At 49.8% G+C, this 24374-nt stretch overlaps 9 protein-coding genes across 9 annotated transcripts; 5 read left to right on the top strand and 4 right to left on the bottom strand.

The window, feature by feature from the left end:
- Positions 1-1516: 1516 nt before the first annotated feature.
- On the top strand, positions 1517-1836 carry N7489_001528 (uncharacterized protein; the record flags this gene model as incomplete). Its single annotated transcript, XM_056707283.1, has 2 exons — positions 1517-1623; positions 1677-1836. 2 exons carry the CDS (start codon positions 1517-1519, stop codon positions 1834-1836), a joined length of 267 nt encoding a protein of 88 aa, XP_056571585.1.
- A 559-nt stretch (positions 1837-2395) lies between these two features.
- N7489_001529 (putative acetamidase) lies at positions 2396-4310 on the top strand (the record flags this gene model as incomplete). The annotated part of the gene is made up of 4 exons (XM_056707284.1): positions 2396-2436; positions 2490-2893; positions 2955-3425; positions 3487-4310. The coding sequence occupies 4 exons, from the start codon at positions 2396-2398 to the stop codon at positions 4308-4310; spliced, it is 1740 nt and encodes a 579-aa protein (XP_056571586.1).
- A 2046-nt stretch (positions 4311-6356) lies between these two features.
- N7489_001530 (uncharacterized protein) lies at positions 6357-8284 on the top strand (the record flags this gene model as incomplete). Its single annotated transcript, XM_056707285.1, has 2 exons — positions 6357-7432; positions 7498-8284. The coding sequence occupies 2 exons, from the start codon at positions 6357-6359 to the stop codon at positions 8282-8284; spliced, it is 1863 nt and encodes a 620-aa protein (XP_056571587.1).
- An 847-nt stretch (positions 8285-9131) lies between these two features.
- N7489_001531 (putative MFS transporter Fmp42) lies at positions 9132-11283 on the bottom strand (the record flags this gene model as incomplete). Its single annotated transcript, XM_056707286.1, has 3 exons — positions 9132-10587; positions 10649-10811; positions 10872-11283. 3 exons carry the CDS (start codon positions 11281-11283, stop codon positions 9132-9134), a joined length of 2031 nt encoding a protein of 676 aa, XP_056571588.1.
- A 3010-nt stretch (positions 11284-14293) lies between these two features.
- On the top strand, positions 14294-16320 carry N7489_001532 (Zn(II)2Cys6 transcription factor domain-containing protein; the record flags this gene model as incomplete). Its single annotated transcript, XM_056707287.1, has 8 exons — positions 14294-14304; positions 14363-14391; positions 14441-14635; positions 14686-14990; positions 15041-15836; positions 15887-15993; positions 16042-16141; positions 16190-16320. The coding sequence occupies 8 exons, from the start codon at positions 14294-14296 to the stop codon at positions 16318-16320; spliced, it is 1674 nt and encodes a 557-aa protein (XP_056571589.1).
- A 915-nt stretch (positions 16321-17235) lies between these two features.
- On the bottom strand, positions 17236-18489 carry N7489_001533 (uncharacterized protein; the record flags this gene model as incomplete). Its single annotated transcript, XM_056707288.1, has 1 exon — positions 17236-18489. One exon carries the CDS (start codon positions 18487-18489, stop codon positions 17236-17238), a length of 1254 nt encoding a protein of 417 aa, XP_056571590.1.
- Positions 18490-18863: 374 nt separating this feature from the next.
- Positions 18864-20987, bottom strand: N7489_001534 (NADPH cytochrome P450 oxidoreductase family protein; the record flags this gene model as incomplete). Its single annotated transcript, XM_056707289.1, has 1 exon — positions 18864-20987. The coding sequence occupies one exon, from the start codon at positions 20985-20987 to the stop codon at positions 18864-18866; it is 2124 nt and encodes a 707-aa protein (XP_056571591.1).
- A 1314-nt stretch (positions 20988-22301) lies between these two features.
- N7489_001535 (uncharacterized protein) lies at positions 22302-22908 on the bottom strand (the record flags this gene model as incomplete). Its single annotated transcript, XM_056707290.1, has 3 exons — positions 22302-22395; positions 22454-22741; positions 22808-22908. 3 exons carry the CDS (start codon positions 22906-22908, stop codon positions 22302-22304), a joined length of 483 nt encoding a protein of 160 aa, XP_056571592.1.
- A 597-nt stretch (positions 22909-23505) lies between these two features.
- On the top strand, positions 23506-24357 carry N7489_001536 (uncharacterized protein; the record flags this gene model as incomplete). Its single annotated transcript, XM_056707291.1, has 3 exons — positions 23506-23626; positions 23674-23982; positions 24029-24357. The coding sequence occupies 3 exons, from the start codon at positions 23506-23508 to the stop codon at positions 24355-24357; spliced, it is 759 nt and encodes a 252-aa protein (XP_056571593.1).
- Positions 24358-24374: the final 17 nt, after the last annotated feature.

Below are 24374 nucleotides of genomic sequence, written 5' to 3' on the forward strand. Positions count from 1 at the left end.
AGCGGGATGGCAAGGCAGGAAGGTCGAAAATTCTGGAAGAATACATCCCGTGCAAATCCTCCCGACGCGAAACGAACATCTCCCAATACTTGTCCCAGGAAAGAATAAGTATTATCGACTCAGAGCGGAAAAGTCTCTCTCCACAGTGTTGCTGCGACATTCACTGGTAAACTCGTTGCCTGCTCTGCCCAACCGCCGGCTATCCAGTTTCAAAGTCTCCAGCCAACGAATACAGACGCGTCAACTCCCCTGAGGATTGATCTTCGGTTCGATCCCGCTCATTTGGATCAGTCGCCACCAATTGTTCTTGCCGCCGGATTTCAGTTGCTGGCAATGGCATTCTTTGGGCTGGAAGCATGGCAAGATTATCCAGATCTGACTGATGTTTCTAGTGGGGTCACGACGAGACTTCTTCTTTGGTTATGTGGTATTGGCACCGACCGATGATTCAAACTTAGAATGGAAGTCGCAAGAGGAAGGGGGCCGCACGATCTTGACTACATCGATTGAGGCTTGCGTTTCACTGCCTACCCATCGATTCCATTCGTGTTTCGTATTTCGGGTCTATGCCCTGAAGGCAAAGTTGTTCTATCGAGTACATGGAAATTCTCTGGGTAGATCATCCATATCGGTTTCTGTTCCAGTCGAGATTTGTGCAACATGATGAGATACGCCGGCGACGATAGTGTGCCACCGGTTATGGTGCATTTGCGATAATCGTTCAGACAACGCCGTCCAACTGCCATACAGTTGCCCACGTGAAGCAGCTTCTGAAAGTGATATCAGATACAATCCGTTCTTCACTCTCTACTCCGTACCACAACGTCCTCGTGGATCCAGAGTTCAAATTAATGTTGTTGGAAGCAAATCCCGCACTACATTCCTAAGCCCTTGTCTACCAATCTTATTACTTGAATGTCAGCGATCAAAAATTCCATCGCTGACGAATCTCTCATTTGGGTTCCACATCTGTTCCAACATTCCACGATCAACATGCCATCTACGAACTGACATTCAGCCAAAACAATAACCAACGCCAGTACCTGCCAGCCTTCCTTTTCTTGTCCATGGCCTAGGCTCGGCTATTGTCTTACACAGATCACCACCTAGATAGGCTGCCGATCGTGGTTTGATTGGTATCCCAGGCCTCGAGGGAGTATGTACATGTGTCAGTAGTCAGAATTCCACACGCGGCATTTGATCGCTAAGGCCCCTCTATTGAAAGGATAAGTGCAGCTCGCACCCCTAGCCCGTCTTATGAAAGTTGGCGTTTCTTTAGTGCTAGCCAGTGAATTGCTGCCCATCTTCAACCCACCACTTCGACCGAATACGTCGAGGTCCTTATTGATTGGACGCCTCTTCAATTAGATTACTCGATTTAATATCGCATCCCCATTCACGAAGAGTTGGTCGCTTCTCAGCCTGTCACCCGCGGACGCGACCATCCCTTGTGTCATCCAGTCAACCACAACACGACCAACGCGTCCGCCTCGGCTTAATACCACATTATATCACCATGGCCCTCGTTAGAGACCCATATTTCTGGAAACGCTTCTCGACTGCAGTCCACATGGACGAAGAGCTAAGAGCAGTTGACCAGGGCCCGCAAACAAAGCAATACGCGTAAGACACCCTTATCTCCCATATCTTTCGCGAACTTCAGCTCACCCCTCCAGGGCATCATGGCTATCACAGGAAAGGCGGAAGAGCAGGCGCTCAATTATCTGGGGAATTGTCATTTTCTTTGGCGTGGTGCTCATCATCGTTATCAGCGTGGTTCTGTGGTGGCTTTCTAAGAACAACTGGCTCCAACCTCGGCCGGATACCACCCAATAACCGGCTTTGGCTAGTGAGAGGCATTGTTTTGTTTGAAATTTGGCGTTTATGAGTTTGCATAACATTGGAGATATACCCGCCGCGCCTCCAAATGGCGTTTGGCATTTTGCTTAGATAGCTTTTACATAGAACTGCATACAATGGAAAATTTAAACCACAATCATACATCGCTATCTCGTCTATCTCGTTTATCTACGACCCCAAGGCTATGTGTAATATACTTCACCTAAAGCGCGTGCACTTCCCGTAACAGGCATAGTGTGTGTCTGGGCTGTGGCTTCTTATCTCTACTGCGGTGAACTCGCCGCCGGTGTTCAGTTGCCAGCACTTAGTGAATTCGTTCAAAATTTAGCTATTCAGACCACAAAAGCAGATATTAGTATACATACATGAATTATATCCATACAAATATAACTTGTATCATCCGAAAGGGAAGGTTGTCAGGTGTCCACGGTTAACCTCGGTCCTAGCCGTATCGCATTCTCCACTTCTCCAATTCCCCGCATATAAGACCCCAGACCCCCCGACTTCCCTTTCCTTTCTGTACAACACCGACATTATGCTTCCTCCATTTGATTACTTTGAATACCGCCGCATAAGGTAAGTTGTCTTTGTCCTTTCGGGTTTACTTCTCCCGGAGCTAACAATTACAGGAACCAAAAACAAAGCGAACGAGAACTCCGCTTTACGGGTCTTTCGCACCAGTATCACCTCCGAATTGCCGCCCAGGACCGGAAAATCATTGATCAACCTATCGAGGAGCTTGTTCACGATGTTCAAGATTCAGCTGTCTCCCCACTCGATATCCTCCGCACATATGGAAAGGTAGCCAAAAGGGCTCAGGAGCGCACCAACTGCGTTACCGAGGTGATGCTCCCCGAGGCCGAGTCGTGGCTGGAGTCGGAGATCAACCTGAAGGGTCCATTGGCCGGTATTCCGGTCTCTTTAAAAGACTCTATTAATGTCAAGGGATTTGATACAAGTGTTGGGTATGCGTCTCTGGCTGGAAATCGTGTTTTGGAAGATGGGCCTATGGTGAAGCTCTTGAAAGACGCCGGTAAGATCAGCATTCTTAATACGCGTTCCTTTACAGCTAGATTGCATACTAATTTCCATAGGCGCTGTCCCATATGTTAAGACTGCTTTGCCAATCACCCTGCTCTCCTTTGAGTCATCTAACGGGCTCTGGGGTCAATGCCGCAACCCGCATGTCCCTGCATACTCGCCTGGTGGCTCAACCGGCGGAGAGGCAGCGTTACTAGCGCAGGGTGGCCGTATTGGGATTGGATCGGATGTTGCTGGCTCGGTGCGCGTTCCCGCCGCCTGGAGTGGTATTTACTCACTCCGCTGCAGCACTGGCCGCTGGCCCAAGGGCGGCGTGAACACCAGCATGCCCGGCCAGGAGGGTGTTCCTAGTGTGTTTAGTCCTATGGCTCGTACCTTGGATGATTTGACTTACTTCACTCGTGCAATTATCCGTATGGAGCCCTGGAAATATGAGCACAGTGTGCACCCCATTTCTTGGCGCAGCGAGGTCGAGTCTGAGGCTCAAAACAAGCCGCTTCGCATTGGTCTGATGACCTCTGATGGTATGTATCCAATTACCCCGACCTCTCAAAAAATGGAAGACAGTTACTTACAAGTCTCTAGGCGTCGTTCCCCCGACTCCAACCATTGAGCGCGCCATCGCAACAACCGTGGCCGCCCTCACCGAAGCCGGCCACACCGTCTCAGAAATCACCACCCCACCCAGCGCAGACCCCTTCACAGGTCTGAACCTCGCCTCACAACTCCTCAACTCCGACGGCTGCCACCACTTCAACGCCAAGCTCAAGAGCTTCGAACCCTCTGACCCAGGCGCCAGCCAACTCTCCCGCATCGCCCACCTCCCCCGTCCGCTCCGCTACCTCTACTACCTCTACGTGCGCTACATCCGTCGCGACAAGGTCTCGGCCACTCTCATCCGCGACTTCGGCCCCAAGTCTGCCGCCCAGCTGTGGACTATAACCGCTCAGCGCGAAGCCTTCCGGGCCGCCTGGCACAAGTGGTGGGACGCCGAGCCCCAGCAATACGACTTCATCCTGTGCCCTGTCAACGCTACCCCAGCTCTGCCGCACAAAGCCATGCACGATGCCGTCTCCTCGTGCGGTTACACCTTCCTGTGGAACTTGCTCGACTACTCCGCCGGTGTTATTCCCGTAGGACATGTAGACCCTATCCGCGACGCCCTCGCCGCGCCCTATAAAACCGCTCTCAAGCGTGTGGGCTGTGACCACGGCATTGCGCGCGGTGCGTGGAAACACTACGACTCGGCCAAGATGGCTGGCCTCCCCACTGCTGTGCAGGTCGTCGGTCGCCGCTGGCAGGAGGAGCACGTCCTCGGTTACATGGCTGCTGTGGAGAAGGCTCTGGAACAGTATACTGATCCGCAGACCGGTGAGAACTGTCGCTATACCCTGTTGGAAATTGATTAAATCGCACTAGCCGTTGATTCGACGGGGAAGTCTTCCGGACTAGTATAGTAAAGTATCTCCCTAGATTACCCGTTAGTACATGCATGCAGTTACCTAGTTCGTATGCAGTATAGTTTCATATGTTATAGGATGATTGGGCCTCCTGGAGCCTAGACAATGAAATCGTTCGAGTTCTACGGAGTACTCCGTAGGAAGTAGCCGAATATTTAATTTCTTTTCTTGTATTTTTTCCGGCTCCCGCTCCTCCAGGTAAATGCAGTGTAACAGTGCAACGCGTGTTGATGTTAATTGCGGGAAGATCGTCTCTGTGGGGATTATTCTTCTGGGTTTCGTGCGCGTCGATCTGCACGGGGAAGACTGAGAGATCTGCATTTTACGTCTGTCCCCAACACATCTGGTTATTTTGCCTTTCTATCTAACTCCTCCACACTCTGTAACTCGATATTAATATCTTAATATATTCACAGATGCTCCAATTAATTAAAATCAAGTCGCGATCGCCGATGTGACCCTTTGTCTTAGTCAATGCAAACCCTGCTGCCAGAACGCGCTAACCCAACCTGTCCGTATCATGCATCATGCCAGGCTAAGCTGACACTACTCGGCTGTGCATTGTCTAGACTCGCCAGCCTTTCTTCAAGTAATATAATTGGGCGCTAGGTATGAGATATTCGGCTTTGCGCATATTCCGATGTCGGACTTAACGGTGGTTTGAGTCACGAACTGTGGGCTGGCGGACCCTAAGCGAAGTCCTCGTCTGTATCCTCAATGCCCACAGGTGGGAAAATGACGCTGAAGAAGTTCGTGCATTAGTCGGGAGGCATACATAGTAGTTGTTGGAGGTTTCAGCCGAAGGGGATGTGATGTCCGTGGACGGGGTAAGTAGCTAGTAGTTCACTAACTGGGCTAGTTGAGAAGTGCATATTGTCTCATATTGTGGAGATAACGACCAAGCTCTATAATAATGGCCTAGAAGGAAGAGATACATATACAGTTTGACTGCACAAAGAGCCTAATAAAACAGTTTGGCTCTGTGTACACTATACCGAACATAGTAGATAGTTATAGTGAATATTTCCACATATCTACAATAAAGTACTCCGTACATGTAGAAACACAAAAAGACCTCCCGAACTCGCCACGAGCCAATTAACCTCGCGATCGACGGGGTCCCACCCATCAGAACCACTTTTTTTACTTCGTTTTCATGTGTACAGTCAGAAACGGTTAAAGCCCGTTGGATCTCGCTATTTCCGTCAAGCTTTGACATTTATAGTACCGTAATAGTATACCTCATCTGCCTGGTTTCACCTCGGGTGTGCTGATTGAATTCCGTCGGGGACTGTATGGTAATACAAAATATGTGTGGCAATCGTGTCCACGATACTGGAATTCCTGGGGTATGAGGGGATATTACTCGGGACCATGCAAAGACCGAAAGGAACAAACCCCCCGCGAAAGATTAATCTGCATATTCAACGGAGTTCTTTTCCTGAAACCTTAGCAGTGTTTGAGATGACAAGTGTCTACATGTACTCCGTATTCCGTACTCTCCGTAGATCTAATATTTTAGTAGAATGCTCTGTGCAATATATGTGCATAATACTATTGGCAGTCTAATGCAGAGGGCTCCACCGGATCGTCAGAAATGCACGTAATAGTAAATAATAATTTGAATGAAACTAAATTAATATGACAGAACTAAGTGAATAACAGAGTAGATGAATAATAGAATAGCGAATCACACAAAATCACAGAGAATCACATAAAAGGAGTTGTAGTCAAAAGTACAGTTGATCTGCGGTCACGGGGGCTTCCCGAGCTTCCTTATTTCCTCTTTACCCATATTTTCCCCACTCCAACTTCAAAGAGCTACATTCACTCAGACAGAAACGGGATGATCAAGATAGAGCTATATCGTGTCAATATCAATGCCCATCACTATTAATCTACTCGGGCACCCTCTTTCCCCGTTCTGAAGATCATGCAGGATCTAGCTATCACATACATCTCTCACCGCTTACCGAGCTGGTGATACGATCTGAAATGGCGTCAAGAAAGAAACAACCTGCCAAAAAGAAGGATGCCATCCATTTTGTCAATGCCAGACCCTCCTCTGAGACCGAACGATTGAAAGCCCAACGTCTGGTGCGTGCACATGTCGGACGTTGGATTTCAGAAACAAAGGAAAGATCCGCAGGCGAACCCTCCAATCCGCGTGCTCGAGCTGTCCGCAATGCCGTTCCCCCTATACCCGTCATTGACCGCGCCGGCCCCGGTCCCTCCTCTTATGCCATCGTTTCACGTCCCTTAAGCTCCCATCGCGGGAGCAATCATGGTCAAGGCTTCTTTGCGCTCGACTCCCGCTCCAACTCGGCTGTGTACCGAGGCTCGCCGTTTCCGCCGTCTCACGCCAGCGATAGCAGCGATAGCAGTAGCAGCGACGATGCGAGTTCCGTGACCGGATTATCCTCAGAGGCATTTGCCGTCATCCGGTTCAATGATCGCTCTTCTCCTGAGCGGCTTGAACGCAATCTCTCTGGAGTCATTGACCCATTCGCCACATACCCCGCCCCGAGGCACTTCGAGCCAGATATAATCAACCTGTCAGAACGCTATCTCACAGGTGTTGTGTGGCCGGGACTCGCTCCGCGACCAAATAATGTCAAAGCTGCGGCTAATAAGTGGTTCGATCTGTCCATGGCGGACCCGGCTTTGTTTACAGCGTTCATGTTTGGTGCGCTGTGTCACCTCCGTGTGCAATGGCAGAATAACTGGGTGCCGGGTACGGTATTTGGACCAAGGGAACGTCGCGCGCTGCAGCTGTGTGAAATGGAATCGATCAAGCTGATCAACCAGGCTGTTCGCGACCCCAGTCGCGCGATCAGCGACGCTGTCCTCCTCAGCGTCATTTGCATGGCTCATCATCAAGCAGAGGAGAAGTCGGCACAACAGCACCGCCGAACACCATTTAATCCGCCTTTCCCGCGACTACAATGGATCGATGTCTACGGGTGTCTGCCACCGAATATGGTCCATATCAAAGGATTGTTGCAATTGATCAAACTGCGAGGTGGTTTGGTAAATATCCCCACAGAGGGTCTGGCCGCGACAATTTCTTTGTATGTCTCGATCTCTTTTTCTTTTTCTTTTTCTTTTTTGTATTGATTGTACTGACCACCCACAGCTCGGATATCATGAGTTGCAGCGTCCTCTGCATCCATCCATGCTTTGATTTCTGGCCCCTCGTCGATAGCCGATTAGGTTGGTCCATCCAAGAACTGCTCGGCTTCAGCCCATCAGACGTCGACCAGGGATTCGCCCGTTTGCAGGAAATTGGCGCCACCCGACAAATGGCGGAAGCTTTCCAAGCGGTGCACACTTATATCGGGATCATTAAAGCGAGCTCGAACTCCACAAAGGATGTCCCTTTGCTCACCGACCAACGCAACATAACCCAACATACTCTCCTCTGTCTCTCTCCGGCCTCAGACCTCCACTCCTTCTTCTCGCATCCCACGCATGCCGCCACCTACGAAGCCTGCCGTCTAGCGGCACTAGTCTTTGGGGTCGGCGTTATTTTCCCAATCCCCGCACAGAATACTCCCCTCAATACTCTGGCGCGCCTTATCCGGTCCGTCCTCCTCCAACCCACCTCCACCGACCTGTGGTCTTCGCCATCCACACGTCTCCCTCTTATCTGGGTCTTGACCCTCGGCGGTATCGCGGCGAACGGTATCCCCGAGCGCGCCTGGTTCGCCTCCGCTCTAGGAGATATAACGCGCAGGACTGGCTTGAACTCATGGGCCAGCGTCAAAGCCGTCCTCGCGTCCATGTTGTGGTACGATGCTGCCTGCGATACCGCTGCAGAGACTCTCTGGCAGGAGAACGCTAGCAGGTACAGCTATGCTAGCCAGAGAGCAGTCCCAATTCCATCATTGGGGAATTCTCCGAACTTCGGGGAGCGCGAATGAACCCGCTTCCTCTCCGGATCTGCCGTCAGCTGCAATGACGCAGTCCAGCTTCCCTATGTTTCCCTACCACCATCCCTCTTATCTCATTCTCACTATCGTTGTCATGCTCGGTTTTCTTTGGAATGGATATATGGAAAATATTGGGCTCTTTTCCGGGATACATACACAATCACCCGCAGCGTGCTTCAACTTGAGCATGAGGCATACATAGATACACCCGGTGCTTCCTACCACGCCGGATATCGGTTTTGCATAAGCTTGCTCAAGCTCGCCGGGCTGTGAAACACCTATCACCTGACCCCAAGCTCCGGGTCATTACTCTTTCTAACCTTTTTGGATTGCACAGGATAAATGGATCCGCTTTTGGGTCTGGATTTGGATTATAATATTCCCCGACATAGGCTGTGGCTTTCTCACGCCTTGTCGCCTTTGGATGTTTAGGATACATCCGTATATTGTACATCTCTGTTTGGATCGGAACCATTAGAGATATAATACATAACATTCCAATGTTTTCATCGCAAATTACAGTCAGTCTTGCTATGGATCCTTTTCCAAATATCCTCATTTCTCCTATCCACACACCGGATACACATATGAGATAACGTCTTTATCGGCGACCGCAGTTCCCTTCACATTAATCCTAACTACGGCAGTGCCCAGGTGTAGACCTAGCCGCCAGTTCGCCATATCGTATTTTGCCAGCAGAACTTCTCATAAACTAGTATTTATGTGTCTTATTTGGTACAGAAATAGGAATCGGGCTATACACTGCGTAATCGTAGTATACACAAGGCAAACAAAGCACAACCTAAGAATGCTGCCTATATCATATAAAACCATAATGTCACGCCCCATACCCTCTCCCAGGTACTTCATTCCTCAACAACGGCTCCCTCTCCCTAACAACCTGATCACCATCACCATCACCCCTACCCAAGACACCCGTCTGATAAGTGACAAATCCAACAAGCCCACCTCCAACACAAGCAACCAACACCGTAAGCCCAGCATTAACAGGCACCGGATCCCCGCTCCAAACCCTCAACGTAAGCGCATCAAGCCCCGCCTGCGCAAAGTTCCCAACACCAGCAAGACAAATAATAAGCCCGTACACCTTCCCAAACGTCGCAAACCCGAAAACCTTAGCCGCGTAATCCGACACAGCAGTGTAATAAAACGGTCGATACAGCACAAAGAGAACGATATTCCCATATGCCGCGATGACATGCGGTATGCACCCCAACGCGCCGATGAGAGTTGCAAACACGACCAGTATGGATAGCACAGTGCGTGTCTGGAACATATCGAGGAACGTCCCGATAAACGGAACAGAGATCAGTCCGCCGATCGGTAGGAGGATGTCGAATGTTGCGTTTATTTGTGCTGCTGTCTCGCCCGATAGGAGGTATGTGTATTGGGAGCGTAGTGTTGCGACGAAGTAGTTAATTCGTAGCATCATTAGCACTGTGAAGGCGGTTATTAGTGTGAACCATGGTGTGCGGAGTTGGTATAGTGCACTGTGGCCGTGGAGAACGCCCCAGATTCCGCCGGGAGCAGGATTGGGGGTTGGTTGTTGGGGCATTTGGGAGTGTGATGTTGTAGGTTGATGGGTTGCTGTGGTTTCGGTGTCGATGTTCGTGTGGAAGACAGAGTTGTTGATCGTATTGCCGGACATTACGGATGCTGTGCCGTCGTCTAGTAGATCTTGGATGTGGCTGACGATGCTTTGGCGATGGAGTCGTCTGTCCATACGCTGGCGCTCGCCCTCGTTCCGGTCACTGACGGTGTCGTCTATGCGATCGTGCATTTCGTCTGCGACCTGCGCTTCGGCGTGCTGTACGAGCTCACCGGCGGTTTTGTAGGATGTTGGCGGCATTATGAAGATTTGTGCGGCGGTTATGAATACCGGTACGATGAGGTACGCCGCGAAGAAACTGCCGACTGATACGAGGCCCTGGGTGTGTTCGTTTAACAGCCTGAAAAGCAGGAATAGAGCACTTGAGGCATCGAAGGCGCCTGTCAGCATTGAGAGGATCAGGCCTGATCGTGTGGGGAATGTGTTCGATAAATGGAAGGACGGGATGAATACGAATGGTCCACCCAGTGCTAGGAATAAGTAACCAGGGGTGTATCCATCGAATGGAAGCTTGTTGGCTGTCCCGAAGAGTACTGCTCCTACGGCCAGACAGATACTGCCGGTGATCCCACAGACTCGGGGTCCATACGCGTCTAGGATTGTTCCTACGGGTAGGGCTGAGACATTGGTTACTACAGCGGCGATGGTGAACATCAGGTTTAGTCTGGTGATATGTAAGTACGAGATGGAAGTAAGAAATATCTCCAATCGTGAGAGTAACATACCGAATCTCCTGCCCGTAGCAGACATCGACATTTTTCTCAAGCTCCGCCTGGGAGCAGAGGTTGCGATACACATTCTCTCGAATAAGGATGGGCTTGAGAGCTGCAAAGCCGAAAACCACCCCGGCAGCCAGGAAGCAGTATACAACTGCCGTGCAAACCTGGGCTTTTACGAGTTAGCGTATCCCTCTATATTAAAGAGAGGATTATGATCCCGCAAACCTACCAACTCTCCTAGCAGCGCTCACTTCATAAGCGCCAGTAGTATCAGCCCAGGGCTGCTTCCGAGGAACGGTTGTGCCCGAATCCTCATGCACAGTCCGCTCGACAGATCCCGGCCCCTGCGCTGAAACCGAGCCCACACGTTCTCGGGTAGTTGTCGGGGAAAGACCCAGGAATGAGGGTCCGAAAAACGATGATCGATCGTCCTGTAGATCCTCCGGGCTCTCGTTCCAGCCTGGCCCCGCATAAGGGTTGAAATTCAGTCTGCTGTATGTAGAGGGAAATGAAGATGCCACAGACCCCTCGGGCAGATCTTGGTAGGCGTCCGGATCTGAATCGTCGGATTCGGGGTGGCTGAGAAAGGCGACGGGGTTGCGCTCCCATCCTTCAAGGAAGGAGATGCGGTTTAAGGACATTGCTATGGCATTATAGCTTTGGGATAAAACAAATAACCTTGGAAGTTTCAGTGTAGTATTAAGTAGTGCACCTGTGCAGCTGTGCAATTCAAAGCTCTCCAGGAGCTACGAGGCCAACAATGACCAGCCAAGATAAGAAACTTGGAAGTTGGAATAGCTTCAGGTCACACGCCAGGGCGATAACGCCTAGGCTTATCGGTGGGTCAATGCTCTGGGCAGCCCCGGGGCCCTAAATCTGGCTTATATAAGCATTTTGATTATGTCATGATATTTACACCTGGGCAAATTAGAAACTTGGAAGTGTTGTCGGAAATGCGTGAAACGAGGTAGATTTTAAGTTGCGTACAGGTCTAATTGAGAGATAGGCCTGAATGGGATATTGCATGGGAACTTGGGAAGAAGGGTATCAGACCAAAAACCATGACCAATAGGTACATACTCGAGCGGAAAGAGTACATTATATATATAGAGTGCGAATAGCATGCTGCCTTTTAGATATCTCCAAAGTGCTTTTGGCGAATGCGCTCCATTACTAGCTCACCTAGCATAGAAAAAGAAATTTATCAATTTCGTGGATCCAAAATGAGTTCTGGGGATTAGCTTGGCAAGCTGCAGTGTATTTATTCCCAGTAAGATGGGTACCAACCAGCGGTTTCCCAGTCAATGATCCCAACAATATCATCCACACGGGCTAGAATATTAAGACTGCTAAGGTCACCATGAGTGAATACTATAGGGCTAGTCTCTATCGTGTTCCCTAATAAGCTGCTGAACTGCCAGGTTGAGCCTTGGATCAAATCCATGTCATCTCGTAGATGTCGATGAAAATCTTGGACACTGCTAAAAGGGCCAAACCGTAGGGAAGCACCTGGTAAGCGTCAATCAAAGAGCGTTCCGCCGTTAACAGAAGCAACGCATATCCCTTCCACGGGTTCGAGCTCACGTATCTCCCCGATCATTTTCTTCAACTTGGTAAGAAGCTTCGTCTTGGACTTATCATTCGATAAACCCAGTGACTGCGAATTATATCGCCTTTGATCCTTTCTATCAGATATATGTATAACCGCCATGCGTAAACATGCGTAGCACCTTGGGGACTGGGATAGAGGCAGTCTGCGAAATGAAACGCAGAGTTGCTGCTTTGGATAATGTATGCACGGCCCATACTTGACGCAAACTCGATCTGTCAACATAAGGACACTTCCGTTAAAGGGTCGGAAAGCCTTGAGGGCCGCAATCGCCAAAAGTGTGGAATACCGGTAGAAAGCACTGCCATTGATCGGACCTGCATGTCTAGAATCAGAATGTCGACAGGACATCTTCGAACCAGAGGAGCCTACAAGTAGGTCGGCCATTCTTGAATTTGGTAGATCGAATGAGCAAAGCCACTTGGGCAATATTTCAAATCAATTGACATGGCAACGAAAACACATCAACAATCTGAACGACGAATGGCTTGGCGGTGTGGGTGCATTGGTGCCTCATATTCAAGGCTATTAATATCTAAGTTAAATTCCAGGCTTCACTATCGTAACACGTCTGTCTCCCCCTCTCTCTCTTTGTCTCCGTCTCTCCACAATCCATTCCTTCATTCTCCTTTCCCATCCTCACTTCTCTTGAACCGTGGACTGAAGCTCTGATGAAATGATTAATAATCAAGTGGATTTTCGTGGGAGGATTTGGCCGAAACAGGCAGCTGATAACCAAAATGCCCCCCACATCTTCAGATGCAACGTCTCATTTGCTTAGAATTTGGCGTTCGGACTTTTCGGCTTTAACTTTATACCATCGGGATTGGGATCGCCTCTTCATAGGAAAATACCTCCAAGATCGACAGGGTTCGACTGGTCCGAAGTACTTTTTCCCAAAGGTTCTGGTGAAATGAACAACCGAATATCTCACATTTCTCATTGACCCACAACCTTGGAAAGCATGGTTTGTTGAGTCAGTACTCCGTACTCCGTACAACACACGGAGATTCCCGGTACAATGGGCAAAATAATAAGTCCCTCTGAAAGATCGATGTTCCTGGCTTAAAGGGGCTCTCTTCTACTCCGTACTCGGGTGCCTGAACCACGGCCGGTGAGGCCCCTAGGCAAATGAAAACTGGGACTCGAATACTTCAACGCTAATTTCGTTCCTAATTTGTTTTGAAGCTTGTTGAACGCCTTGCACGTCCTTTGTTAACGTTGCGACAAAACACGGACTTTTACCGATTTATGCCAACCGTCCCGGTTTGGATGGAGACCATCCCCTTTTCCAGTTTCACGTTATTGGTTGACATCCCCATCCGAACCAGAAGTCTGCTCTTGAAATATACCTCCTTTTATGCCGTAGATCGCACAGATAATGGAAGACGGAGTATGTCAGGATAGGAAAAAGGAGGTCTCGGCCATGACAGCAATAAACTCGCACATCTCGGCCAAGTCGCATGCCGAGAACCCGATTCAAACCGGAACCGGAACACCCATGGACGGTGACCCCAAGATCCTTTTGGTTCGGTAAACGATCAGAGCCTTTCGATCAAACTTAGTCTGATACGTGGGGGAGCCGCTCACCCAACCAGAACCAGCAGACGTCTGCCCAGACTCTGGCACGGTGGAAATTGTTGGACTGGCGTGAGGAGCTCGGGCACTGAACGTTTTCCAATTCGGGTTATCCTCATGAGATTTGAGCCAATTTCCAGTACATTTGAAACCCGCTATTTCAACATTCCAACCACTGTTAGCTCTCTCCTCTCAAACTAAACTCCAACTAAACCCACGTACGGAGGTAGCCGCTGAAAATACCCCAAAAAAGAATACGCAATTCATTAGTGATCTGCCAATTATTCTGTACCCACCCCGTCTCAACTTCTGTACGTTGACCCAATGGACATTGCCATGAATGAGTTTGATAGTCGGACTGGGCGACTTACCCTATTTACTTATCTAAATACCCTCGGGCCTGGCATTCCGGATATGCTTTCTGGAAGGTTTCCCTGTTTGTGATTGTACTTTTGGACTGCGTAATGAGGGGATGGTCAGTTCTTTTTTTGATTCGCTACACAAATTCGACCTCGACTAACCCGCCTTGTCAGCCTCACATGTCGTCTGCGCCATCTCAAATGTATGTCGAGGGTTCTACAATCTCTTCCTTCGGTGACTAACAGAAATAGGTGACAAATCCGGTTCGAAATGTCTCCGCTGTCAACGCTCTGGCCGCGAATGTGTCCCGGCTCCCGGGAAATCTGAAGAGGTCTCTTTCCGACACGGCCAGAACCCTTCCCTGCGAGGAAAGGGGCCTCCAAGATATGGCGAGAGCGATCTTGCTTTCCCGGACGACCAGGTCTGGGTCGATACGTCTTCCGACTGTACGTGGAATAGCCTTCGGAGCTATTGTCAGTATACTAATTTCACGCAGTCGACTTCAAGGATGAAACAGATCAGACGGCAGCTGAATACTATGTTGTACCTGTGACAGGACAGGCATCATCTTCAAGGTCGTCGTCTGCACGTTCGACACCACCATCTACGATGGATTCTGCTCTGGCAACTCCGAACCTCGTCATTCCTCCTTACGCCGCAGGATCCCAATTGGGCTCCAGATCGAATTCAGTGAATTCGCCACGTGCGCCTACCACGCCCACGCCCATTGGTCAGCCGAGGCTATCCAATCTCACTGAGGCCTTTCTGTTGCGGCATTTCCAAAAGTACCTAGCGCCGTGGGTAAGTCAGTCCCTTTGATCTAATTCCCCACCCTTAAACTAACAGCCCAGCTCGACGCATTCAATCCCGAACGACACTTCTCAACGGATGTCATAGAGCGCGCGACTCAATCCCCATTATTACTGTACGCATGTCTAGCAGTGTCAGCATGTCACCTATCCCGAACAACAAACTCCATCGCCTGCGAAGTCGCACACGCATACCATGAGCGGTGCATCTCAATCATGCTGCCAGTCCTCGACAAGCCCGAGTTCATGATCGGCATCGATATCCTCCTCTCATCAACAGTCATTCTACGATTTTTCGAATCAATCTCCTGTGCGTGGACAACATCTTCAACGCAAAATAATTACCCGGCTAATGCAATGCACCCAACAGCCCACAGTCCCCCAAACGACCAACAACACCATCTCCTGGCCGGTTCAGTGTACGTTAGTTCCCACGTGGACTCGGCTATCTCCGGCGGACTTGCATCAGCTTCCTTCTGGGCCTATGTGATTCAAGACATCCAATTCGCGCTCACATACCAGAAATGCCTTCGGCTCACATTCGCCCCGTTCGATGACCGCCTGCGACGATGGTGGGCCGCTAAACCGGCCCTCAGCGACGGGGACTGGACAAATCGCGCTATATGGCTATTGGCTGAGACTATCGATTTTTGTTACAATATCCCGGGTCGAAGCCATGAAGGGAGAATCGGGAGTGTGGGGGAGACTGCGCTCAAACATCGCATTCTTGAGTGGGAGCTTGGTCGACCTGATACGTTTGTGCCGTTGCATGTTTCGCCGCCGGATCCTGGGGGCGGAAAGCCTTTTCCTGTTGCTTGGTATACGAGCTTGTGGCATGGTATGCGACATACCTCCATTTGCGGGGGTGATATGCTAATTTATGTCTAGCTACTGCGATTCAACACATTTGTCTCACTAAATCGCTGATGCTCATTCGCGAACTGGAATTCTACGATCGGAGTATGTTGCATTTAGAGCAACCGGTCAAATTAAGGGTTCGTTTTCCTTTTTCGAGTTACTTGGTTGTATGCTCACCTTCACAGAATGACCTGGCTGAAACGCTTAATTTCATGTTTGGCATCGCCGTGTCTGCCGACGACGATCCTACACTGCGTATCACAGCTTGCCACGCTCTTTTTGTTTGTAGGTCTTATTTGAATTTGATTGAGATCAATACTGATATGACCCCAGGCACCTCGTGGGTTGAAGACCCAGTTGTCCAGAATTTGCTGATTGATCTTCTTCGCCGATCGGAACGGGAAGACGGCTGGCCGTGGGGATATATGCACAATCAAGTTGTGCAAGCGTGGAGGCCGATATAGTTATATACCCCCGTTTGTTTGCATATACCATGATAATAGACCAATTATGATTTCCCTTGGGCGTCGATCGTGTGAGGCTCAGGCACCTCCATACATCACCTAATGACCGTTTGGGGAAGCCGACAGGCCGCTTGGGAAACTTGAAATCGAGCTTGGTCCCCTTTCTGCCTGTCGTGTCTTGTGTCTTTCCATGGATGCCTTTTGCTCGGGCATTTTGCCGTTGGCGTCAAAAGCCGCTTGGTTGCATGTGTCGACGTCCACGGTAATGTCCACAATTTACGATTGCTCCAATGTCCACACTCCGTGGACCCAGACTTAGATGGTCTCTCGGTAGGTCCGTAGCACTCCCAGACAACGCGGAGCTTTGTGCGGATGGCGGATGGCGGATGGCGGACGACCTAGCGCAATAAAGTGGATTCCTCTCCCTCCCCTCCCCAGAACTGATTCAGGTCAAGTGACTTCACAGGGGGCCATGAACAGTGCGAGCTGGATGTTCTTCCAGCTGCATTCGATGTCTGCGGACCACTTCATCAGCAACCTTTATAGCTGCGACATGGCGTGAAGGGTTACAGACATTTTGTGAAGCGAGGTGCCTGGACGCCCCGTGGGAGTAAGACGCGTGGGAGGACCGAGAGTTGGTAGACGATAAGTAGGGGATGCGGGGGTGAAGCAACATGACGGACAGAGGCTAGGCCGATGTCCCTATTCCGGGTCAAGAGGAACGGTCGACTCCACCATTCATGGCGGATATCAAACGCCTTTACAAGCCCCACGGAATCTCCCGTGAAAGCAGGACCGCTCCGAGGAATATTTAAGACTTGGGGCTAGCCTAACATTGGAGGGGCAGGGATATTCTCTACGAGGTCGTTACTCCAGAACATCTTTGTATGGTTTTCTTATAGAGGAATAGCAATCCTACATTCGACTGCGCGTACTCTGGAACAGCCAATCCCTCCACCCCTGATCATTCAAGATTGATCTCACACGGGCCTCGAGCCACTCTGTATTTCCCCAAAAGCCCCACGAAGCCTGGAATCTACACCAGTCAACCAGAGCCGTCTCCCAGTGTCGCTTAAACGCTTCCCATTCGTAGAGCTCTGACTCCTCTGATTCCTCATCCTGGAGGAGACTCATACGATACCGCTCTAGCAGTACCTTCTCACCATCACACATCGACAGCTGTTGGGGCAAAACCCCATTGTCATCAACCAGCATATGCAGCGGAACCGAGCAGGTCAACAATTTGGCAAGATCACAGACTCCGAGACCGAGACCGACATACTGGAAATCAAAGAATGCCACCCTGTCGCCGGACGTCGTCGTGAAGAGATTATCCGACTTGACATCGCCGTGAATATATGACTCAATCGCCCTTCCACAAGGCGTTAAGAACAACGCAACCATCTCCGCAACGGATAGCGAGCACCCTTCCGAAACCTTACACAGGGCATCTGACCACTCCGAGTCCGCGTCCTCCGCAAGAGATGCGTACTCTTTACGCCGGGTCGCGAGATACGTATATCCCCCATTCAGCCAAAGCCCCTTGCCAACACCCTTGTCTGAACTCTCTCTTCTACTGCACTCTTCAAGTGGCGGCAGAACATATTCATCAAGACTAGCCGGCAGCAGACCCCGCGAGCGGCTGTGGAAACCAGCAAGCCAGTCCAGCGCGGCGCGCACCTGTGTACGATTAAGTGCACCCCTCTTGCCGCCCGCGACGGGGAATTCAGGACGCAGATCGACCATAATCGTAGCCATAAGGCCTTTAAGTTCCGACGAGTCCGCCGCGTCAACATCGCGCGTCGACGCAACGCATTTGGCTATGCCTATGTCGGGGTCTAGTCGCGGAACGACCTCGCTATAGAAGTACTGCTCTACCTCGTAGCTCAGCATTTTTCGTAGGTGGCCTTCATCGGCAGTGCTGCCGCTTTTTCGGGGCGGTGAGATCAGCTTCAGGATGAGCGGGTATGTCGTTCCCGCGTCGCCTGGTTCTACCCCGCACAGTTGGCTGAGGTGTTCGGCTGCTTTGGAGGTTTTGGCTCGCGCTGTGATGGCGCATATTTGTCCGTACCCAGCCCATAGGGTCTGGAGGTTGGTGCATGATACGAGGTCGAGTGAGTGCCATGAGAGCATTATGCTCGCGACGCGATTTGGGTCATGGGGAGTCATTTTAAGTGGAGGCAGGTCAACTTAATGACTGCGGCCACTAGATGGTATATTGCGAGTATTATTGGTTTTTGGAGGTGAGGTGTATAGTAAATCTGGATCGAGAAGTTGTGGGAGTGTAGCTGCGGAGCTGCGGAGAATAGAATTCTCCGAGATGATATGGATGTCAAGATGTTGAGATGAGTGTCAAAAGTATTGTATCGGCCATTCACCTTCTCAAAAAGGAAACCCTGAGGCCCAGGTGGTGTTGATATAGGGAAAGTGCAAGGATGTCCATTTTAGGAAGGCACGGATTGGGATATAAAAGGCTTCCCACCCCCCATCGAGTTCACGACAGGAAAATAATGATAACTGATTGCATTATACCGTTAACTAAACTACCCCCAAACATCCTCCTGCCACTTATTCTTCTTCTTAATCGTCTTACTCCAACCATTCACCTCATCATCACTCCAGCCCTTAGCCTCTTTCATCGTCCGTCCAACAACCTTCTCAACTTCACGAGCCATACCAGCTCTTCCACAGACATAGATATTACCACCCTCCTCAACAACTTCAATCACATCCTTCCCGAACTCGCCAACCCGGTCCTGCACATACTGACGAGGCGTCCCCTCCAATCGCGAAAAGGCAGTGACAATACGCAACCGATCACCCAGCACAGCTTGCATTTCTTCCAATTCCTCGCGGTAGATGTAATCCTCATTGGGGTTCCGACATCCAAAGAAGAGAATCATCGGTCCAACTTCCTTACCGATCTTGAGCAATTGACAACGCTCAGATAAGAATGCCCGGAAGGGCGCGATACCCGTTCCTGCTGCGACCATGACCAATGGCGTCTTGCCCAGAGCTGGGAGTTTGAATTTGCTTCTGCGGATATGGGCGAAGACTTTCCCGCCTTGGAGTGCGTCACCGGGGCCGTTGAGGTGGTAGGTGATTCCACTGGGATGGGACTGGGAGCGCGCTTGTTGGGAGATGGCGAGGAGGTAATTGGACGTCACACCGTGGATGAGCTCGTTGGGGTTTTCTGGGAGAGGGGTTGTTGATACGATTGCAGTGATGGATGGTTTGCGGGGCGAGACTATGCTGCTTGATGAGATGGAATAAAATCGCGGTCGGATGTGGGGTAGTGTTTCGACGACGTATGAGAGTGGGAGGTTATTCCAAGGCCGGTCAGGGCATGCTAGCTGCAACAGTCGGCCGAGGTTGATGTGTGTGCGACCGATAAAGCTGGCGTATGCGTCCTTGTCTTTGCCAAGCGCGAGAAGATAGGACTTTGCTTCTGGGGTGGGTGCGAATTGTGCCAGGTCGCGAACGTTATCGCGGTTGACGGGTGCACAGATCTCGAGGTAGTAACGGAAAATGGCGATGGAGCTGGTCGGGGTTGGGATCGGGACTTTGGTTGCTGAGTCGAGTGCCGTGATACCAAGTGGGATATCGCGGCGCGAGGAGATTCCGAGGACATCAAGTAGGCGTTCGACTTCAACATCGGGATTTCCGGGCCAGATGGCAAGGTGGTCTCCGGTCTTATAGCTCAGCTCTGGTTGACTGGTCAGGTCCACGTCCATGTGAAGGCAGTGCCGGGTAGACGACGTGAAGAGCTCCCTGGAGTCTGAAATGCTCAAAGTACGGACAGCGGAGGATTGAGCCGCTGCCTTTGGGGCTTCAGCCCGGTTGTTGGGTTCACCGTGATGCAGGTCGATTGGCTCAAGAGACTCGTCTTCTTCAACCTTCAGGCTCGGGATATATCTGGCCTCGGCCTCTTGCATTCCCAACTTATCTTTGAAGACCACAAAAAGATCCTCTTTCCATGACATGAAGTCTTCCTCGGTTGCCCCCTCTGCATCATTTGCCTTTCCAACAGGCATAAGAGCCTGGGCACCGAATTTGTCCAGCCCTTCAACAATAACATCGACAACTCGGTTGTAGAACTTGTAGTTGGTATTTCCCAAACCGAAGGCAGCATATCGCAAGTTGGAGAGCGACACATCACTGGCTTTAGAGATCCAGCTCCAAAATTCCGCTGTATTATCGCTGGGGTCTCCTTCGCCGTAGGTGGAAACAACGAAGATAGCCAACTTGACGTTAGGGATTTCACTAATTGTGATCGGGTCATAGTCCGAGAGGTCGGCAGTCATGGCTTCCTGGCCCCAGCGGATGGAGATCTCCCTAGCAAGACGGTGGGCAAAACCCTCTGCCGTGCCGGACTGCGATCCCCAGAATACCACGATATTCTTGCCCGTCTCTTCCAGCTTTTGTGCGATGTTGCGTGTCTCCTTGTTGGCTGAACCAGCTTGTCCACCATTCTTTAACTGGGGCCGTTCGAACCAGAGATGGTGCAATGGGTCTGGCTTGTCCCAAAGTCGTCCTCTGGAAAGGAATGTGGCTCCAATTCCTCCTATCAGGGCTAGGGCGGCATAATCGGCCACTCCTGTTGGCGTGGTGTATTTTGAGAGCTCTTGCAGTAGTTCTGGTGGGACATTGAGTGGGAAGGTCGCCATGGTTGAAAAGGAAAAGCTTGTGGATATTATGGAATCACAGGTACCACAATCGACGTAGGGAACACCCCTATTTTATATACATCCAGAGTATAGGAGAGGTAGTAAGCAAGTTGAGTAGCGGGGAACCATGGCCATGAAATAAGTTTCCGTTTGAGATCCACGACTACTTTGTATTGAGTGGCAACTATAATGTCCATGAGGAACTATCGTGAAGATCTATCGAATGAATCGGGCTATATTCACCGCTGCTGCTAGGGTCCACGTGGATAGGTCAGAACAAATAAGAAATAAGAATCCACCAGATCAAGAGTCTCCGCATATCGCGGGGTATATTTATTTCCCAGTGCTAACGTTAAAACATATAAATTGCGGGGTATGAACATCACCATAATAAGAATGTCTCCAAGTGGTAGTGTTCCCCGTCTTTGCTTGGCGGAGTGGAGGTTGGCGGGGAATATATCCGTTTTTTCATTCTAACTCAACCCTTCCTACTACATTCTTAGCTTTCCCTTTTCATTTCAGTGCTCTAGTGCTTACCGATAGCGCTTATGCCGATATCACTGCCTGAGCTCTCCATATCTATTTTGCTCAAGCGACAGGACTATGAGGCTCAGACGAAGCATTGGCTCATTTCCGATACCGGCATTTGTTAGCGCTATATATGCATGTTATCATAGTTTGTTCTAGCTTTTATGGTCTTTCATTGATAGAAGCCTTAATAGATGACAATTGCTCCAATTTACATAGTCAGTCACTCCACACCATACACCTATAAATATGGCCCGAAAGCAAATTGTAGCTCATTGCAGCCACTTGTCCGTAAGATACCCCGTCACAAAAGCATATACTCCTTTATGCAGGATATCGATAACCTGCTCATTGACTGGCCATGACCTTTAGGTATCTAAGTCAGTCTGATTCCGCTGGCCATTGATGTAGGATACCACTCCGCCAAGCAAAGACGGGGAATATATCCGTTTTTTCATTCTAACTCAACCCTTCCTACTACATTCTTAGCTTTCCCTTTTCATTTCAGTGCTCTAGTGCTTACCGATAGCGCTTATGCCGATATCACTGCCTGAGCTCTCCATATCTATTTTGCTCAAGCGACAGGACTATGAGGCTCAGACGAAGCATTGGCTCATTTCCGATACCGGCATTTGTTAGCGCTATATATGCATGTTATCATAGTTTGTTCTAGCTTTTATGGTCTTTCATTGATAGAAGCCTTAATAGATGACAATTGCTCCAATTTACATAGTCAGTCACTCCACACCATACACCTATAAATATGGCCCGAAAGCAAATTGTAGCTCATTGCAGCCACTTGTCCGTAAGATACCCCGTCACAAAAGCATATACTCCTTTATGCAGGATATCGATAACCTGCTCATTGACTGGCCATGACCTTTAGGTATCTAAGTCAGTCTGATTCCGCTGGCCATTGATGTAGGATAACCACTTACCAGGGTGGTGCGCCGACCTGGGTCCAGTTTTCCAATGATTGATCTATCAGGAGGCGCACAGAAATGAACATGAAATCGGCGAACGGGCCTCTGATGCCATTTGCGCTCATTATCGCCCGGATAATACCTGCCACAGCACCTTGTCCATAATGCATGGCCATGTTCAGTCCGAACCTCTCCTCGTCAGGTCGTGTAGGGAAAGACAGTAGCCTCTCTAAAGTATGGCCTGGTACGTATGAACTGGGCCGTGAAGTAAAGAACTGTTCGATCTTCTCGCCCACGGTCATTCTAATACAATAGTCAGTATTGATGAATGGGTCTCGATTGGTGCTAGATACTCAAACGGAGACTTACGCTGCAACACCCAACAACCCGGCGCCGCATCCATACAAAACACAAGTGCCCAAGGAGAAGGGCCGGTCGGGCCGTTCATAAGCAGTGGTCCGACGTGACATACTGCAGAATTGGGCGTATCTCAAGGACCCTGGGGCACAATTCAATCTGAAGAGTATATTGGAGCAACTTTAGCTCGGACACGGAGAATTTCAGTAAATTATGCAACAGCAGTAGATAGGAGAAAGCATAGGGTTTAGAATGCTACGCCGGTTCGGTGGAGAGCTATATAATGTATCTCACCCTGACATCACAATGATGCGAAATTCAATGTCGCGTTGATGTTTGTTAATACAGACTCGTCAGGTAACAGAATTTGATTTTGCCACTATACTTAATTGTAAAGGGTAAGAACCTAAACCAAACAAGAGGGCTATTGCGCATTATCAACTCTTAATACTCGCTTCAGAAAGAAATATTGCCAGCTTTAACCTTTGAATGCCAAGAATGCCAAGAATGCCAAGACAGTTCTCATGTCCCGGCCCGTCGGACCTTCCCCACCTGTCATCCTTTGTTTCATCCTATGGAGGGATTTAAGACACAAACATTCCCAAATCCCCCAAATCCCCCAAATTCCCCAAATCTTTCAGACCTTCAGACTTTCAGTTTCAGCTCCCATTCAAGCCGACATTGTACTGTGACTTTTCTACCGTCACAAGATGACGACGCAAACGTACAAGACCGTTACTGCCCACGAAGTCACGGATACTATGTTGGAAGAAGCAGCGAAACTCTTCAGCGAGAATTACGGAATTTGGGGAAGGCATTCAGGTAAAGCAGGTAAGTAGAGATGATTCCTCTTGTTTTCAACTTGTAACATGTAGTAGGAGACCCCGTTAAGCTTAGTGCACGCCGACTACGACAGCAGTACCTTCCTAATGCCACTGATACTGTCGTGAGCTACTATGTTATGGTTACCGTCGACGGGTATCTTGCTGGCAATGCGTTCGCCTGCCGTTGGAAATGCGATGGCATGACGGTCTGCTGGGTCACCCAATTGGTAGTGGACAAAGACTACCGTGATAACGGACTAGCAACTGGCCTCTTGAGGTCACTTAGGAAGACCACGGACGACATTTATGGTATCATGAGTTCTCACCCGGCTGCATGCTTGGCGGCTGCGAAATCCTTTGGGAGTAAGTCTAATCCTAACCTGTAAAACTTGGTTCTCATTTTAGGCAGCGACTATCGAAAAAATATCCCTTGATTTTATTAGGAGAAAGGCCCACAGAACCATGAAGTCCTCCCCAATTCCGTACATACAGAACGCAACGCTACGGGGTACAATATTCCAGCCCGAAGACACAAGCGGAATGGTTTCGGGGGTGAACACCGGTTTCTTTGTTGATCACGAGGAGCCACAGAAAGTGTTGCAAGCGGTCCGAGGAAATTGGCAGTGGCCACTTGGAGATTTACCCGATGGTCACGAATATCTTCTTGTGATGCCGGCTAAACACCGTCGACCTACACCTAGTTCTCTACCACTAGGCGAGGCTGGCCGACCGGATTGAATTACTCTGGTATCAAA

Source organism: Penicillium chrysogenum, assembly GCF_028827035.1.
Source record: "Penicillium chrysogenum strain IBT 35668 chromosome Unknown utg000001l_segment0_segment0, whole genome shotgun sequence".
NCBI classification, from domain to species: domain Eukaryota; kingdom Fungi; phylum Ascomycota; class Eurotiomycetes; order Eurotiales; family Aspergillaceae; genus Penicillium; species Penicillium chrysogenum.